This window comes from Engystomops pustulosus, chromosome 3, assembly GCF_040894005.1.
Source record: "Engystomops pustulosus chromosome 3, aEngPut4.maternal, whole genome shotgun sequence".
Taxonomy (NCBI): Eukaryota; Metazoa; Chordata; class Amphibia; order Anura; family Leptodactylidae; genus Engystomops; species Engystomops pustulosus.
Window position 1 is genome coordinate 121,863,136 of NC_092413.1, and position 16,037 is coordinate 121,879,172.

At 40.7% G+C, this 16,037-nt stretch overlaps 1 protein-coding gene across 2 annotated transcripts in view; it reads left to right on the top strand.

Moving 5' to 3' along the window:
* Positions 1–401: 401 nt before the first annotated feature.
* MDN1 (midasin AAA ATPase 1) overlaps positions 402–16,037 on the top strand; it is a 178,012-nt gene continuing 162,376 nt past the window's right edge. Inside the window, exons 1-5 of one of the 2 annotated variants that reach the window (XM_072141954.1) lie at positions 402–630; positions 9,269–9,495; positions 12,462–12,686; positions 13,459–13,566; positions 13,658–13,850. In XM_072141954.1, the coding sequence (XP_071998055.1) occupies positions 544–630; positions 9,269–9,495; positions 12,462–12,686; positions 13,459–13,566; positions 13,658–13,850 (840 nt within the window). In that variant the 5' untranslated portion in view covers positions 402–543. The remainder of the gene's footprint in view (positions 631–9,268; positions 9,496–12,461; positions 12,687–13,458; positions 13,567–13,657; positions 13,851–16,037) is intronic. The other variant, XM_072141952.1, reaches the window with a different exon arrangement.

The window sequence follows — 16,037 nt, forward strand, 5'->3', positions numbered from 1 at the left end:
CATTAAGCTGGAAACGAGCCACAACCTAAAGATGAACATATACAGGCAAAAGTATAAGGATTCACACGTCTTGTGTCTTTGCTTACAAATACTGTGTGGAGTACAATGCATGACCGCAATTGGTTACCCTGCCGGTCTGAGTCGCTCTCTACATTACAATGTGATGAGAAATGCCCGCTGTAGAGGAGACAGTCTACAAGTAACGACTAGAGTGCACTGCATGTCTGTTTTCCCGCTAGTCTGATGCGTGACGATAATTTATACTTCAGTTTTTTTCTTAACACACAACTTAAAAAAAAAAAAAAAAGTCATTGATGTCGCAGTAGATTCGTCTTTTCTCTCTTCCACCCCTGTCCCCCCGCCCTGGCTGGTAACCACTGGCCCGGCGCCGGCGGTTGGAAGGTGTCGCGCCGGTGATGACGTTCGCGTCGCTCCCGGAAGTGCTTCGCTGTGCTGGGTCTTCCCCACGTGTGGAACAGTGCTGGTGTTTTTTGTGCGTTTACGGCCGCTGTTCGGCCTGTTCCAGAGAGCGGTACTGCCGCCATGGAGCACTTCCAGCTCGGCGTTTCTGGGCTTGGTGCTGTTGCTCAGAAGAGCGGCGGAGAGCTTAGCCAGTATCTCTCCAAGCAGGTGAGAAAGACAAAACAATTCTCCTCGTGTCCAGGCCAATGCATTCTGCGAGCCGCGCCGCGGGCTTATCGGTGCACGGCGCGTGTCAGGGCAGTGTCGCTAACGACTTAGCGTTGTGGGGGGAGCGCCATCGTGTAGCCCGGGGGCCCGGCCAGCCGCTGAGGAGAAGAGCGGGCTCTGCGCGAAGATTCTCATTCACATAACGGCTGCTGTGAATCTGTGCTTGGGAATAGTAGCTCCGTATATGATACGGTTTAGATGAATAGGAAGTTTTACATTGCACACTGACAGGTTACAGAATGTGGCTGAGGAAAAGACAATGTACTTAGAGAAGTACTGTGAAGAGCTGCCACTGTGTGTATGACCAGAATAAATGCACAAGCTGCCTCTGTGTTTACTCAAGCTGTCACTAGTAACAAGCAGCATGTTATAGAGCAAGTGGAGCTGACAGCTTCGGAGCAGTGACAGTGCAGCTGCGTGCTTAAGACATCTGGTAGGAGGGTCAAAGAGGCTACTAGGGAGTGGAGTAGCCGCACCGTGTAGCCTCTGCTCCGGCTACCCCATGCCCAAGTAGCCTCTTTACAAAATTTACATATTAGGGAATTAAAAGTTAGTAAAATATTCTTAATATACTGTACTTTATTAAGAACTCTTCCTTATCATAAATACATCAATCATAATGCAGAAAATCACTATTAATACATACAATAGCAGTATCACAATCAGTATTAAACCCTCCCCCCCCCCCCCCCCAAAAAAAAAAAGGGTGGGGGCGTGGTGGATGTAAGAACCAATTATAGAATCCAGTGCTCCCATGTTGTATTCAGTTTGCTTCCTCCACTATATACACATTCATATGTTTGTTTTATCCATTAAATTTATCCATTACTTTATCACAGTGGTATTATCATCTTTCCATTGTAACTGTGAAGAGCTTTTGGGATGCTAAACAATTTTGCTTATCATCTTTGTTACCCATATCCAGTAGTTGTTTTTCTATCCCCATTATATTACCTTAGTGCTGCAATGGCTGGTTCCTCTCAGTGTTCTGATAAGCCCAATGAATCCGTACTTTGTTAATACTTTGTTTCTCTGTCGCTTTCATGGGAGGGGAGGAGCTGCTGCTCACAGAGGAAGAGGTCATGTAGCAGATTTCTCCTGCACAGAATAGTGAGCTACAAGATATCCCCTGTTCCCTATCAGTCCTTCTATCCCAGTATGTAATTCTACAGAACTTTCTCAGTGTCTCTCCTCTCCTGATGCTGCTCCCTCCGCCCCACCTTGTCATCAGCACCTTCTTTACTGTGCAGATAAGCTATTAACCTTCAGTGCTCGCACAGCACAGGTCTATCCAACTGGTGTACTCAGATTTCTTACACTTATTACATGTTCCATGCTCCTCTGTATAATGGTAGCTGCCAGGCTAGACCCTATATGCTTCCTGTATGTGATCTGTGCAGTGTTCATGTAATTTACTTATAGGAAACCAAATAGATTTAATGCTAAATTTACTTTGAGAGAGAACACAAGGCATCAAGGGATATGTGGGCAAGCTAACTGACCTCAGCTTGAGGGCATAGACAGACAGACGTTAGTCTTCGCCCACTTTCATATCATAAGAGGACAATTGCCTTTATTTTCCAAGAAAAAGAGTAGGCGTACAAAACTTTAAAGGTAGAAGGAGGGGGATTGTATATAAATGCTAAAGTAACTGTTGTTCCGTATAATTTTCCATATAGAAAGACGTATCTCCCCTCTTTAACAATTTTTTTGCTGACATATCACAAAGTCGATATCTGCATGAATTAGCACTGTAACTCCTCTAGAGTAGATGTTACCAAAAGAATGGATTTTCTTAGCTGTCCAATTTTTCCTAAATCTATATAAACGTACTTTTCAATTAAATGGGTTTTCAACAAACAGATAATGGCTGGCAAATGTTTGTTCACAATATCAAATATCTGGCATCTCTTGATCTTATCACAGGCCCCACGAATATTCCCTGTTACTATTCTAACCATATCTGCCATTCAAAGAAAGAAGAAAAAAGGGAAGAAAAGAAAAAAACATGCCTCCCTGCTGGGGACCCAGACCCCCCCACCTCACATACCCCACATGACCGTCTTACTTCTTCTCAACAGGTCCCCTAACTCCTTGGTGTCATCCTCCCACACCCCTCCTGCCCTAGCCACCACCCAGCTCTACAAAAATAGGGAGATATCCATCTTCCCAAAATGGGGCCTCGTTCTATAAGCTTAAGCTTGGATACCTTGTTTATCTAAGAACCAAGTTTCTCTTTTAATACAACCAGTAATTTAGATGGAAACAAGAATGCGTATTGTATCCCAGCTTCTGCCATTCTTTTCTTTACTCCTTGAACCCCTTCCCGACATTTGACGTAATAGTACTGCATCGCGGGAGGTGTGTTCCCGCAAAATGCAGTACAGGCAGTCCCCGGGTTACGTACAAGATAGGGTCCGGAGGTTTGTTCTTAAGTTGAATTTGTATGTAAGTCGAAACTGTATATTTTATAATTGTAGATCCAGACAAAAAAATGTTTCGCCTGAGTGACAATTGGACTTTATACATTTTTTGCTGTAATGGGATCAAGGATTATCAATAAAGGTTCATTACAGACACCTTACAGCTGATCATTGCAATCTAGGACTATGGTAAAGCATTAAGAAAGCTTCACCAGAGGTCAGAGGGGTCTGTCTGTAACTATGGGTTGTCTGTAAGTCGGGTGTCCTTAAGTAGGGGACCGTCTGTACTATTACGTCAAGCTGAACGGAGCCGGGGCCAGAAGCTGCGGATGTTGGCTATATATTATAGCTGACACCCGCCTCTAACACCCGCGATCGGAGATTTCTCTGATCACGGGTGTTAACCCCTAACACGCCGCGGTCCAGGAGGGTCCATGGTTCCAAACGCAGCCCCGGGACTGCGCGATCCTCCTCCTGCTGTAACACAATGAGCATGCTTAGTGTGTTACATTACACAGTGTAATACATCTGTATTACACTGTGTAAGGTGAAGTAGAGCTTGAACAAACGATCAGTGGATCGCTTGTTCAAGCTTACCTGTAAAAGTGAAAAAAAAAAACAGTTAAAAACATTTAATAAAAACATTTTTTAATAAAAAAATATAAAGTGAAAGTCCCCTAAACACAAACATTCCCTATACACATGCAAAACAGTGAAAAAACACAACATCGCCAAAAACCCCCACATATTTGGTATCGCCGTGTCCGTAACAATCCGTACAAATATCAGAAACATTATTGGGCCCGCTCGGTGAATGCCGTAAAAACAAAACCCGAAAAACTCGTACGACCCCCACCCAAAAATACAAAAAGAAAGGAAACCAAAATTGACAATTTTCTTTTCACCCACACATGCAAGAGTTAATAAAATCTCATCAATAAGCTAATGACCCACTAAAATGAAATATTTTTGTAAAGTGCATCTCCTGTCGCAAAAAATAAGCCCTTATATGTCCAAATTGCCAAAAAAATAAAGATTGTATAGCCAATAAAAAGTGACAATGCATAATCTGCTCTGAATGGCGCAGCTCCCCCCTCCAATGCCCTGGCGTGTGCCCATACAGCAGGTTCCCACCACATATGGGGTATTGTTATACGCGGGAGGGATTGGGTATCAAATTTTGTGGAGCGTTTTGGTATTTTATCCACTGAGAATTTGTAAATTTTTTGAAAAACACATTAATTTAGCCAAAAAAAATGTACTTTCAAAATTGTATCCGATTTTGTTTTAACCCCTGTTAAAGGGTTAACAAACTTCATAAAAGTTGTTTTACATACATTGAGGGGTGTAGTTTCTATAATGGGGTAATTTATGGGGTTTGCTTTTATTTAGGCCTCTCAACGTGACTTGAAACCTGAGCAGGTCCCTCATTAGCAGGATTTAGCATTTTTTTTAATGAAAATGTGAAAAATCGCACCCAACGTTCAAAGACCCATAACATCCTACAAAAATAAGAGTATGCATAAAAAACCATATCCACATAAAGTAGACATTCGGTTAATGTTAGTTATTACGTTTTTTTGCAGTTATGACTATGTATGGAAAAAGTAGAACATTTTGAAGTTCGAAAATCGAGAATTTTTCCAAATTTTCACCAAATATCTGATTTTCTCATAAATAAATGCAAAACATACCACCAAAATTTTTCAACTAACATGAAGTACAATGTGTCACGTGAAAACAATTTTAAAATCACTTGGCTATGTTAAAGCGTTCCGAAGTTATAACCATTTATAGTGACACAGGGCAGATTTGAAAAAATGGGCCGTATCAGGAAGGTGAAAAGTGGCTTCGGCGTTATGGGGTTAAAGCTGGCCCTAGCTCTCTGTGTGTCCCTAGAAAAGTCAGGATAAATTGAGACCTTCTCACTATTAAGTTATTTCCGACTTTTCTCTATTTCTTCAGAATAGTATCTCTATCCTGCGAACTAATCAATTTGGACAAGACAGCTCTAGGTAAGCTGCCTGGTACAGGTTTTTTTTAACGGGACCCGATGTGCTTTCTCTACGGCAAACACTGATGAAAAGTCCTCACTCCTAAAAGTATCCAAAAAATATTTTTTTGGATAAATCTCTGGGCTCGTCCCCCCCCCCCCCCTCGGAAAGCCCACTATTCTCACATTAGCTCTTCTCGATCTGTCCTCCATGTAGGTAATTTTAAATTGTAATCCTGCATTTTCTCTTTTGATATTTTCAATATCTGTCTTGCGATCATTCACTTGTGACTCCAATTTTATGCAGCTGTTAGACATTTCCTTGTTCTTGTCCCTAATTTTGTTCATTTCTTCCCTAATAAGTTTAATATCAGAGTTCAAGCTACTAATCTGTTCGTTTACATTATCGATTGCCGCCTTAGATTCCTCAACCGAACTCTTAGTGTCCTTGACAACCGTCAAAATTTCGGTTAGAAGTAAGTTCTAGTCTTGTGGGAGATCCTCCCTTTGTAGTGTCTCTAACCTACGGCTCAATTTTGACCATGATAAAGGACATCGAAAAGCAGCGTGGTTCTAATAGATGTTAATTCACGCTTTTTCTTTATCCCCTAACGGCCAAATGAAGGTCCTCAGGGAGCAGGACAATTCTACAGATGTATGTTAATCCACAATCACAGCCCACAGCTTTCATAAGTATACATCATCCAGAGTTAGAACGGTTCCAACATTAGATGTTAAATATTAAACAGCTCTGAAGATATATATTAATCCACAATCACAGCATCAGTAAATACATATCCTCAAGGTTAGAACGGTTCCAGTGTTAGATGTTAGACAATTCTGAAGATATTTGTTAATCCACAGTCGCAGCTCACAACTTATATATATCATCAAAGTTAGAGCGCTTCCAGTTTTAGATGTAAGACCGTTTTAGAGAGATTTGTTTTTCCACCGTCACAGCACACCACTTTAATAGATATATATCATCAGTTAGAACAGTTCCAATATTAGACAATTCTAATGATATATGTTAATCCACAGTTAACGCACACAGCTTCATTAAGTATATATCATCAAAGTTAGAACAGTTCCAGTGTTAGATGTTAAATGTTAGTCCACCATCAAGCAGGCTGCCTTACCAGCAAAAAGAAAAAAAAAAGCTATCAAATATTTAGCATAGAAAGGGCAGTAAAAAGGAACGAGTTGCAGCATGGCATGATAAGCGCAAACAGTAGAAAGTCAGAGAAAATCTCACCACACCATTCGCCCATTGAATCTTATGGCGCTTATCCTTTCAATTGGGAAGAATCGGACCTCCGTTCACAGATCCTGCTTTCGATCTGCTGCCAGGACCAAGATCTTCTGACAGCAATTCCAGTCCAGCCCGGATGGATCATGCAGCAAGGAGCCGACAATATCCTGCTTGTCCTCTCGTTCCTCCAAAGTGGCACACCGATGTGAAACTTCTTCTTTCAGAGCAGCCCAGTGATGGACATGGCTGCAGCAATGGGGAAGCCTCCAGACATCTCCCGCGCACACAGCCTCAGCCTGTAAGGTCCAACTTCGAGCATCGGCACGCCTGCATGCTTACCTCGCTCCACGTGCCACGTTACAAACCGCGCTTGAGGCTGCCGAGCTCACATGCCGAGCGGTGAGAGGCAGGAAATGGCGGAGGACGCAGCACTGATGAGAGCCTCGCGTCATGATGTCACACGCCCATCAACCCTCAACAATGCCGCACTCCACCTTCATTGGGAAGTAGTAGGTTCAATTGACCCTGCATGCTCTCTTCTGTGATCCCTAACGGGACTTTCTTGTATATGCGCATTCTGCATAGTTTGGGATATCAAGGCTTAAAGAGAACCCGTCATGCAAAATAACCCCCCTAAACTAAATATATTTTCATAAACTGCCATTAGAGAGCATTGCCTCTATCCCTTCATTGTCCCTCTACATGCCTGTAAACCTAAGCAATGAGGTCCTAAAGCTGTATGCAAATGACCTGTGAAATGTCCAATGAAGCATTAGCATATTCAAGCTGTCCACTCTATTCATGAGTGGGAGGCACAGCCACACCCCCAGTGCATGACTGACAGCCTGTATAATGATGTGAGGCTGTATAATGATGTGCTTCCTGGTGCTGGTGGCCACGCCCCCTGCAGCCTGTGTGTGCATGTGTGTGTGTTTAGGAGAGATACAGCAGCTCCAGGCAGCCATGTTACAGCAGAACATGTCAGATTCATGTGTAGCTGCTGTCTGTGTCTCTCACCTGTGTATTAGGAGGATGCAGCCTGTCAGCAGATGCAGCACAGATACCAGCAATACTTTACTATACATTACACACAGACATGAGCAGGGGGAGGAGAGGGGAGGGGTAACAGGGGTGACATCACTGCCTCTGACCATGTGACCAGCCTCATTTATATGATAAAGAATAGATGATTTTACAATGAATAATGTATGAAATGACTAGATAAAGGCTGGGATGGGATCCTTGTGAGCTGCTCCAACAGGTAGAGGTGACAGGACTAGTGGCAGAGACCTGATGACAGGTGTCCTTTAAACTAGGACTAACCATGAGATCTTCTCCTCCTGAATTTTCTGTAGTGTGTGTGGAATTAAATTAAAAAAAAAACATTCTGCATACGAATGTCATGCTTGTGCCGTCCTTTTTTTTTTTTTTTTGCAGGTCCATTGACTTCTATGGATGTACGTGTTCCGCATGCGAGACAAAATAATGCATGCTGCAATTATTTTTCTCACTGTCTGCACATCCATGAAAGAAATGGACATGTGAACACACCCATAGGAAACAGTGGATCTGTTTGCCATCCGTAAAAAAAGGATAGACATCAAAACCGCCCATCTAAAATGAGACCTATATTATACTATTTAGTATACTATTTTATATTAACATTATCAGGACAACCTTTAAAATACATAGAATATGCTGTCATAACACTAAAGCTCTCTTGGCAAAACACTGGTTCACAGTTACTGATTGCATGTGTTTCAAAGGAAATGCATATGTGATCAGACTGAGCCCCGCCCTAGACATTTGCATTGCATTTCTAAACGAAATGTAAATGCCCCATGTGACTGCACCATAAACATTCAGATAATACTTTTTTTCTTTTCTTGAAAATATTGTCATATCAAGTAATGTGATACATTTTCAGGTATCGTATCAAACTCAAAATTCTAGTATTGGTTCAACCCTTAACTATGTTTATATGTAGTTTTTTCTCTTCCTTTGTCCTCGCTTTCCTTATAGCGCCTGGTGGCAGCTTAAATTGGGATGATAAGGTTCTGTATAATTGAGGCTAGTGAAAGGTATCTTATAGCCATTCAGGGCTGTGAGTTATTGTGCAAATCTGTAAGTTGTGTGGACAACTGCAAATCTCATCGCCTCTCAGAACCCGTGCGTTCTGCGAGTGTCTAAAAAGTATAATTAAGAGACCTTGCATACCCTTCAGGGGTCCAGAACTTAACGTTTTCCTTCACATAGTCTTTCCTCCGTGGTGAAGCTGGGTATTCTCTTTTGGAAAAGAGATTTTAATAATTTTTTTTTTTTTTTTTGGATCAAAATACAAAATTTCTCACTTAAATTTTACAACTAACATGAAGAGCAATGTGTCACAAGAAAACAGTCTCAAAATCGCCTGGATATGTTAAATTGCTCCAAATTTATAACCAATTATTGTTACACGAAAAATCTGGACACTGGTCACTAAGTTGAAAACAAATGTCGGTGATGAGGGGTAAAGGCACAAGGGCAACTTATGTAAAAAAAAAAAAAAAAAAAAATGGCTAACCCCTTTTAACCCTCTGAGATGTTACATTACCACATATGGACTGTAGATGTGATTGCCTGTGGGGCAAAGCATTTTTTTTTTTCGTCTGGATATTTTGTGTATTCAGAATATTTATAATTCTTGTTTCACATAGTAATTTTTATTGAACATAAATATACACAGATTTCATTTGTACTCTTGGGACAAGAACTCTGTCCTTAAATGGGTAGATTTTCTTTTTAACTTCCTGACCCGGAAAAGTGTTAAGGAAAATGTGCTGTTTGAATCAGATCCTATTCCGAAGTAACAGTCAATGTTATATGGCCTGAGCAAAGACTTGTATTAATTGAATTGTTGCTGTCTTTCAGCTATGGACTTCCCAGGACAGAGAATCCATTTTGAGCCTGTTGGCACAGTTGCTCCTTGACAAGGAATGTACCCTGCTGATTGGGAGACAGCTTCGACCTTTGCTTTTAGATCTTTTAGAGAGAAATGCAGAATGTATTAAAGCTGGAGGTCAGGTAAACCATGATCTCCATGAGAGGCTATGTGTTGCTATGAGCAGATTAATTGCCAGCCACCCTGATGTCCTTCCGTGAGTATTAGTTTTCATTTTGATTCCCGGAATTGTATTGCACTGTAATAGTTTTCTTTTTTTGATGTATGATTAATTTTTAGGATTGCTAGAATGTCGAGTTAGGATTATAATTTGCAATGTGTGAGATGCTGTCCCATGATACTATTAAAATTTCAATCACCTTTGGACATAATTTTTTACTGTTTATATGTTAATGCTGCCAACAGCGTTGAGTAAAATATCTTTGCCATCTATTTTCCAGGTTATTTTTTTAAATTTTTTTTTTTATTGAGCTCTAGCATCTTCAGTCAGTTTAGTCACACCCAATCCAATGTCCCCTTATGTAAAGACACAAAATTACAATACACTTAATACAATAAAAATCCAGCGTGATTAACCAGGGACACATGCTCATAGATCCAGGCTCTGTTACTGTGTTAATCTTATATTTGTTATCCATGGCCTCCTTCCTTCTAAAATCAGCTTTTAAAATTATGCTAGTGAGGTTGTGAGTGTGTTCCAGCAGCTCTCTGTGATCTGGCCTCACTGGATGTTGTTACTTTGTGCAGCAGTATGTCTCTCTCGCCTTCATTCTTGCTCCCTCTACTTCCTGTAATCTCAGCAGCAGTGAGCACACAGAGGGAGGGGGAATGCTTCTGTGCAATTATAGCACGGATAGGCTTCTGTAATACACCCATAACCCTTCTCATTGGCATAATGTTTAAAAGTTAGTTTTAGAAGGAAGGAAGCCATGGATATCCAATATAAGATGATTTCCACAATGCCTGGATCTCTGACTTCCAGGAGCATACAGCACGCAGGAGAGAGGTCGGCCCCATGGCATGGCAAGATATAGGACATGGCCTATAATATTCCATCTATGGTCACTTTGCAGTGAGACAACGTAAGCTCACTTCAGTGATCGGGCACCAAAGGCATCAATGGGGACTAATATCCGGCCACAAACCTTGTGTGTCCTTGGATCTCAACAATACTAATTTGTATCCCATTTGCCTTGGCCAACAAGCTTCATGTTTTCATAAGTTTTTGCCCTGATCATGGAAATTCTTAGTTTCAAGGTAAGAATGGTCCTCCCATACCTGGACTACAATCTTGAAAAGGCTGCTTCTCAGAACCAGAAAAGGGAAAGTCTTTGGATAACCTTTGATACCTTGAGCAGGTCCTGCCTTTATCTTGCAAGGAGGATAAACCTTTTGTGCATGGGGTGCTATGTGTCTTCTGCCCTTATCCAACTAGCTTGGGAGAAGCTTTTATCTCTCCTGAAGAATGTTCCCCTCCCCCCACCCCGGATTTCTATATGGGTGGAAAATTGGCTGGACTTGCAATCTACTGAGTAAGCCCCCCTATCTGGCTTTATCAACATCTCATAAACCATCTGCAATTCTGGGGTGCTATATGGCCACACAGTTTGACATTATTTATTTGGTGCATACTTCTATACAGTTGGAGTAATCTAGGAAGGTGCTGTAGTTCATTTAAAGAACATCTACCACACCAGTATGAAGGATTGTAAACCAAGCACATTTACATGCTGGTGTGTCCACCTTCTGGCAGGATCATGCCCTTGTTTTTAAGAAATAAAGGTTTTTGTAAAAACAAGGTCCTAAGAAGCTAAAAGACTGGAAAATGACAGATGGAGCACACACCAGAATGTCAGTGTACATGGTTTACAATCCTTGATCCTGATGGTAGATGTCCTTTTTAATCCTTTTTTTCCTCCCTCTCTTGAATACACAATCATAAAAAAAAGTTTAGTGGTGCTTAAGTGAATATTTTTCCAACTACACTAAGATCTCTGTGGCTGTAACGCCCACATACCTCTCACCTTTCCTGATATGTACATGTACAAAGTGCATATATATTCACTTCCCTTCAGTGCTTGTCTACTTTCATCAGACATGATCCTCACAAGTTTTTGGCATCTTTTTTTTCTCTATTGTCTTCAGTGCTTCAGAAGAACATCACATGGGCAGCTAGAGACTGTACAATCTGTGCCTGTTGGAATAACACTTCTCACTTCTAGTCAGGAATCTGCAATGTTATATTAATCATTTCTAACTGTAATTTACAAGTAGCTGAGGCAGGAGTCTATGCAGCCTTCTGTGGAGAGGCTCTAGTGCAAGCAGTTGCATCATGCGCACTTAAAGGAAACCTACCACTTGTAGTGGCAGGTTTCTGATGGAAATACCGGGCACCAGCTCAGGGTGAGCTGGTGCCGGAGCTTATTTTCGTTAGTGTTTTAAACCGCGGTATCGCGGTTTAAAACACTTTTTAAACTTTATAGCCGGCGCAGGCAGGTACGCGCTCGGCGCTTACCGTGCGCGCGGCTCTCATTCACTTCCTATGTAGCCGCGCGCACGGTAAGCGCCGAGCGCGTACCTGCCTGCGCGGCTATAAAGTTTAAAAAGTGTTTTAAACCGCGATACCGCGGTTTAAAACACTAACGAAAATAAGCTCCGGCACCAGCTCACCCTGAGCTGGTGCCCGGTATTTCCATCAGAAACCTGCCACTACAAGTGGTAGGTTTCCTTTAAAGGGCATCTACCACCAGGATTAAGGACTGTATGCACATGAGCCCTGAGGGGCTCCATTAACACTTATGGAGCCTGGAGCCCCTCAGGCTTATTTGCATACAGTCCTTCACCCCGTTTGGTAGGTGCCCTTTAAGGAAGAGACCTCTGTTCTCATAGACTGATCCAAGTAATGAACAGGTCGCATAGCTTTGCTTGCAGGAATTTTCTGATAAAAAGCAATAACTAAATTGGGTAATACAAACTGATACTTTGTTTATACTGGTGGACTATGGAGAGTATCAAAAGGAGAATCCTTACAATGTTGTGGTTGTGATGTAGACATTGAAATGCATTGGTTACTGTCATGTTATAGTGGATCTATAGTTTGCGTTGGTAACCATTATTTATGTGGTTATCATTTTATTTACTTTTGTGTTTTTGTTTGGACAGATTTGCACTTCGTTATTTTCAGAGTGCTCCACCAGTGTTTAATAGACTCTTCTTGGAGAGCTGTGACTCCAACACTGTACGTTATGGCCGAAGACGAATGAAATTGCGAGATCTGATGGAAGCAGCCTACCGATTTCTACAACATGATGAGGTTTCTTTCCAAGAAATGTGGGATTGGAGTGTTTGTGTTCCTCTCCTGAAAAGCCACGACCTAGCTGTGCGGTGGTGCGTGTTATTTACTTTTTATTTTTCTTTATATAGGTTTCCATAGAGGAGACAGTCTTTTAAATATAATATAATATAATATTATATAATAATATAATATAACACAGGCATTCCCCGGGTTACAAACAGGATAGGTTCTGTAGGTTTGTTCTTAAGTTGAATTTGTATGCAAGTCGGAACTGTATATTTTACTGGGGTTATAATTATAAAGTTTCTTTGCTCTCTGTGACAATTGGATTTTAAATATGATGGGTTGTCATAAAAAGCAAGATTAACAATAAATCTTAATTGCAGACACCTTTTAATAACTGTTATAACTGTTTATAGTAGCCTAAGGATAAAGTACAGTAAATTACCAACATCCAGAGGTCCGTTAGACGTCATATGTAAGTCGTGGGTTTTTAAGTAGGGAACTGCCTGTATATATGTTTAATTGTTTTCAGCACATTGCCTGCTTTTAGTGAAATCCTATTAAAGTAAGGTCTCATACACACGAACATGAGCTTGGGCCATGAGCTAGACACACAAACTGCCCCATAGGCCATTCTATTCTGTTCATGTTGTAATAAAGCATGGTCCATTTAGTATCGCTGAATGCCTTATAAACGATAGGACATTTATTTCAAAGATGTTTGACCCCCAACTGCCTAACACTAGCCACTCCTTCTGATTCTCCGTAATTCTTTGTTGCAATCTTTCTTTTAAAATACCTTTACAATGGTGACAGATTCTGTATAAATGCTTGCCTTTTAATCCTTTTTTTTTCTTTAAGGTACACTTCCCATTGTTTGTCTATGGTAACTTGTATGTCAGATGAGAACAGAGAGACCTTTCTGAATAAATTGTTTGGGACAGATGAATTAATAAATTTCAAACTTCAGTAAGTACATTCTTGACTTCTCCAACCGTATTGTTATTTCTTGATAGATTATATATCTCTTTATATCTCATGGTGTCCTTTTGTCTTGCAGGTTGCTTGATGAGCTTCAAGGCCAGAATGTAAAGCAGGGGCTTCTGTTAACCAATCCTGAAATTTCCTTGTGGTGTAAAGACCGAACTGAACAATACACACAGGGCCAAATTGTATCTGGTGATCTATGTTCATATGTTGCACCTGTCTGTGGAATAATACTTTCTAAAAAGATTCTGAATACCAAGGAGCAGGTAGTTATAGAATATTTATTAAACAAAACAATACTTTTTTTTTTCTTAACCCCTTAAGGACGCAGCCATTTTGTAGCTTAAGGCTCAGCCCGATTTTTTTTTTTTTTTTTGGATTCTGACATGTGCCGCTTTATATGGTTATAACTTTTGAACACTGTTACTTATCTAAACATTTCTTAGATTGTCCCCCCCCCCCATATGTTATACTTCATTTTAGTGGTAAATTTTGGCTGATAAGTTTTGCGTTTATTTACAAAAAAAAAAGAAAAAATTATGAATTTTTTTTATAAATTTGCCATTTTCGAAATCATTGCATTTTCAGGCAGATAGATTTAGTAATTGAATCAAAATGTAGGTGAAATTTAGAATGGTCAAATTGTGTCAGTTGTTCGTTCATTTAGCCCTAAAATTTACACATTTTCAAAAGATAAAAAAAGAGAACCCACCATACAATTTGTTCTATAATTTTTCCTAAGTACAGAGACCCCCCACATGTGGCTGTTACTTGTTTTATGTGCGCACAGGGAGGCGCAGAAGGGAAGGAGCGTCCTGCAGCTGCCAGGATTTTAGTTTCCTCATTGGCCCCTTTTGTAGGCTATACAATTTTAGGTTTTTTGTTATTGGGGCCATGAGACGGCATATTTTTTACGGGATGAGATGCTTTTTCCAGTGTTACCAAATTTGTCAAATAAAACCCTAATGTGGGGAAAAATCTATCATTTTTGTATTGGCATTGGCATGCCAAGTGGCATACCATTGTTACTTTTTTGGCTACGGAGCTGGCTGATGGCTTGTTTTTTGCGGGACATGTTGTATTTTGCACCAGTATCATTCTGAAGTACATATGTTTTTTGATCACTTATTATAGCATTTTTTGTGGGATTGAATAGGTAAAAATCATAATTTTTGGAGTGTTTATAACAGTTTTTTCCTACGGCGTTTATCGTGCAGGTTCAATAATTATTTACTGTTATTCTACGGGTTGTTACGGAGGCGGTAATACTATATATGTGGGGGTTTATATGTTTTGGGGCTTTTGGGCATTTTTATTGATTTCTTTTTTATTCAATAACTTTTTTTTTTTTTTTTACTTTTTCCACCATGGGACATCAACAAACAGTCATCTGATTGCTTGTTCATAATAATATGCTGCAATACTCATGTATTGCAGGGTAATATCCGTGTCAGCCTATGCACATGCATAGGCTGACGTCATAGACGTCATCTTACCGGTAGTTCTTGCAGACAGTACTGGGGTCTAGATGATGACAGCAGCGATCGGTCCCCCCCTCAAACGGTTCGGGGGGGGGGGCATCGTAGGGGAAAGACCCCCCCCCCCCCAAAGGGGTGTTACACTGGGGTGCTTGCTATTAGTTATAGCCGGCACCCCGTGTTTCCCGATGTCGGTTCGGCTTAGATCTTGAGCTGAACCGGCATCGGCTCTGCGTCCGATGTATCGGACACTGTGCGTGAAGCGGTTAACTGGTTTTATTGAATAATAAAGCTGAAACATGAGCAGGTACTTCCATGCACAGTATACATAGGATTACACAATCATGATGACAGTCGGCTATCATAGGTGTTTTAAGAAAGTTTAACAAATATGTTCATGAAGTACCTACTTCATTTTATACAAAGAGTTCATAACCATGATAAAATAGTATTAAATTTCAGTTCAAAATTATGAAAACTCTAACAGAACATGTGACGGCACAGTACAGAGTTTTAATTAATTGGGCATTGAACATTCTAGTTAAAGGAAACCTACCACTTGAAGTGGCAGGTATAAGAAGGAAAAACCGAGCACCAGCTCAGGGTGAGCTGGTGCCGGAGCTCATTTTTGTTAGTGTTTTAAACTGCTGTATCGCGGTTTAAAACACTTTTTAAACTTTATAGCCGAAGCTGCTTCGGCGCAGGGAGGTACGCGCTCGGCGCTTACCATGTGCTCGACCGTGCGCGCGGCTACATAGGAAGTGAAGGAGAGCCACGCTGACATAAAGTTGTGTTACATTCATTTATTTATAGCATTATGAGTTTTTGTATCAGACATTCATATTCCCGGAATACCCCTTTAACATCCAATAGAAGAAATGTTTACATATGGCAAATTAATTTAATTAAATGTAAATGCCCTGAAGGGAATATCCCTTTAAGTATATATGAATTTCAGTCACCGGAACGGTTTCT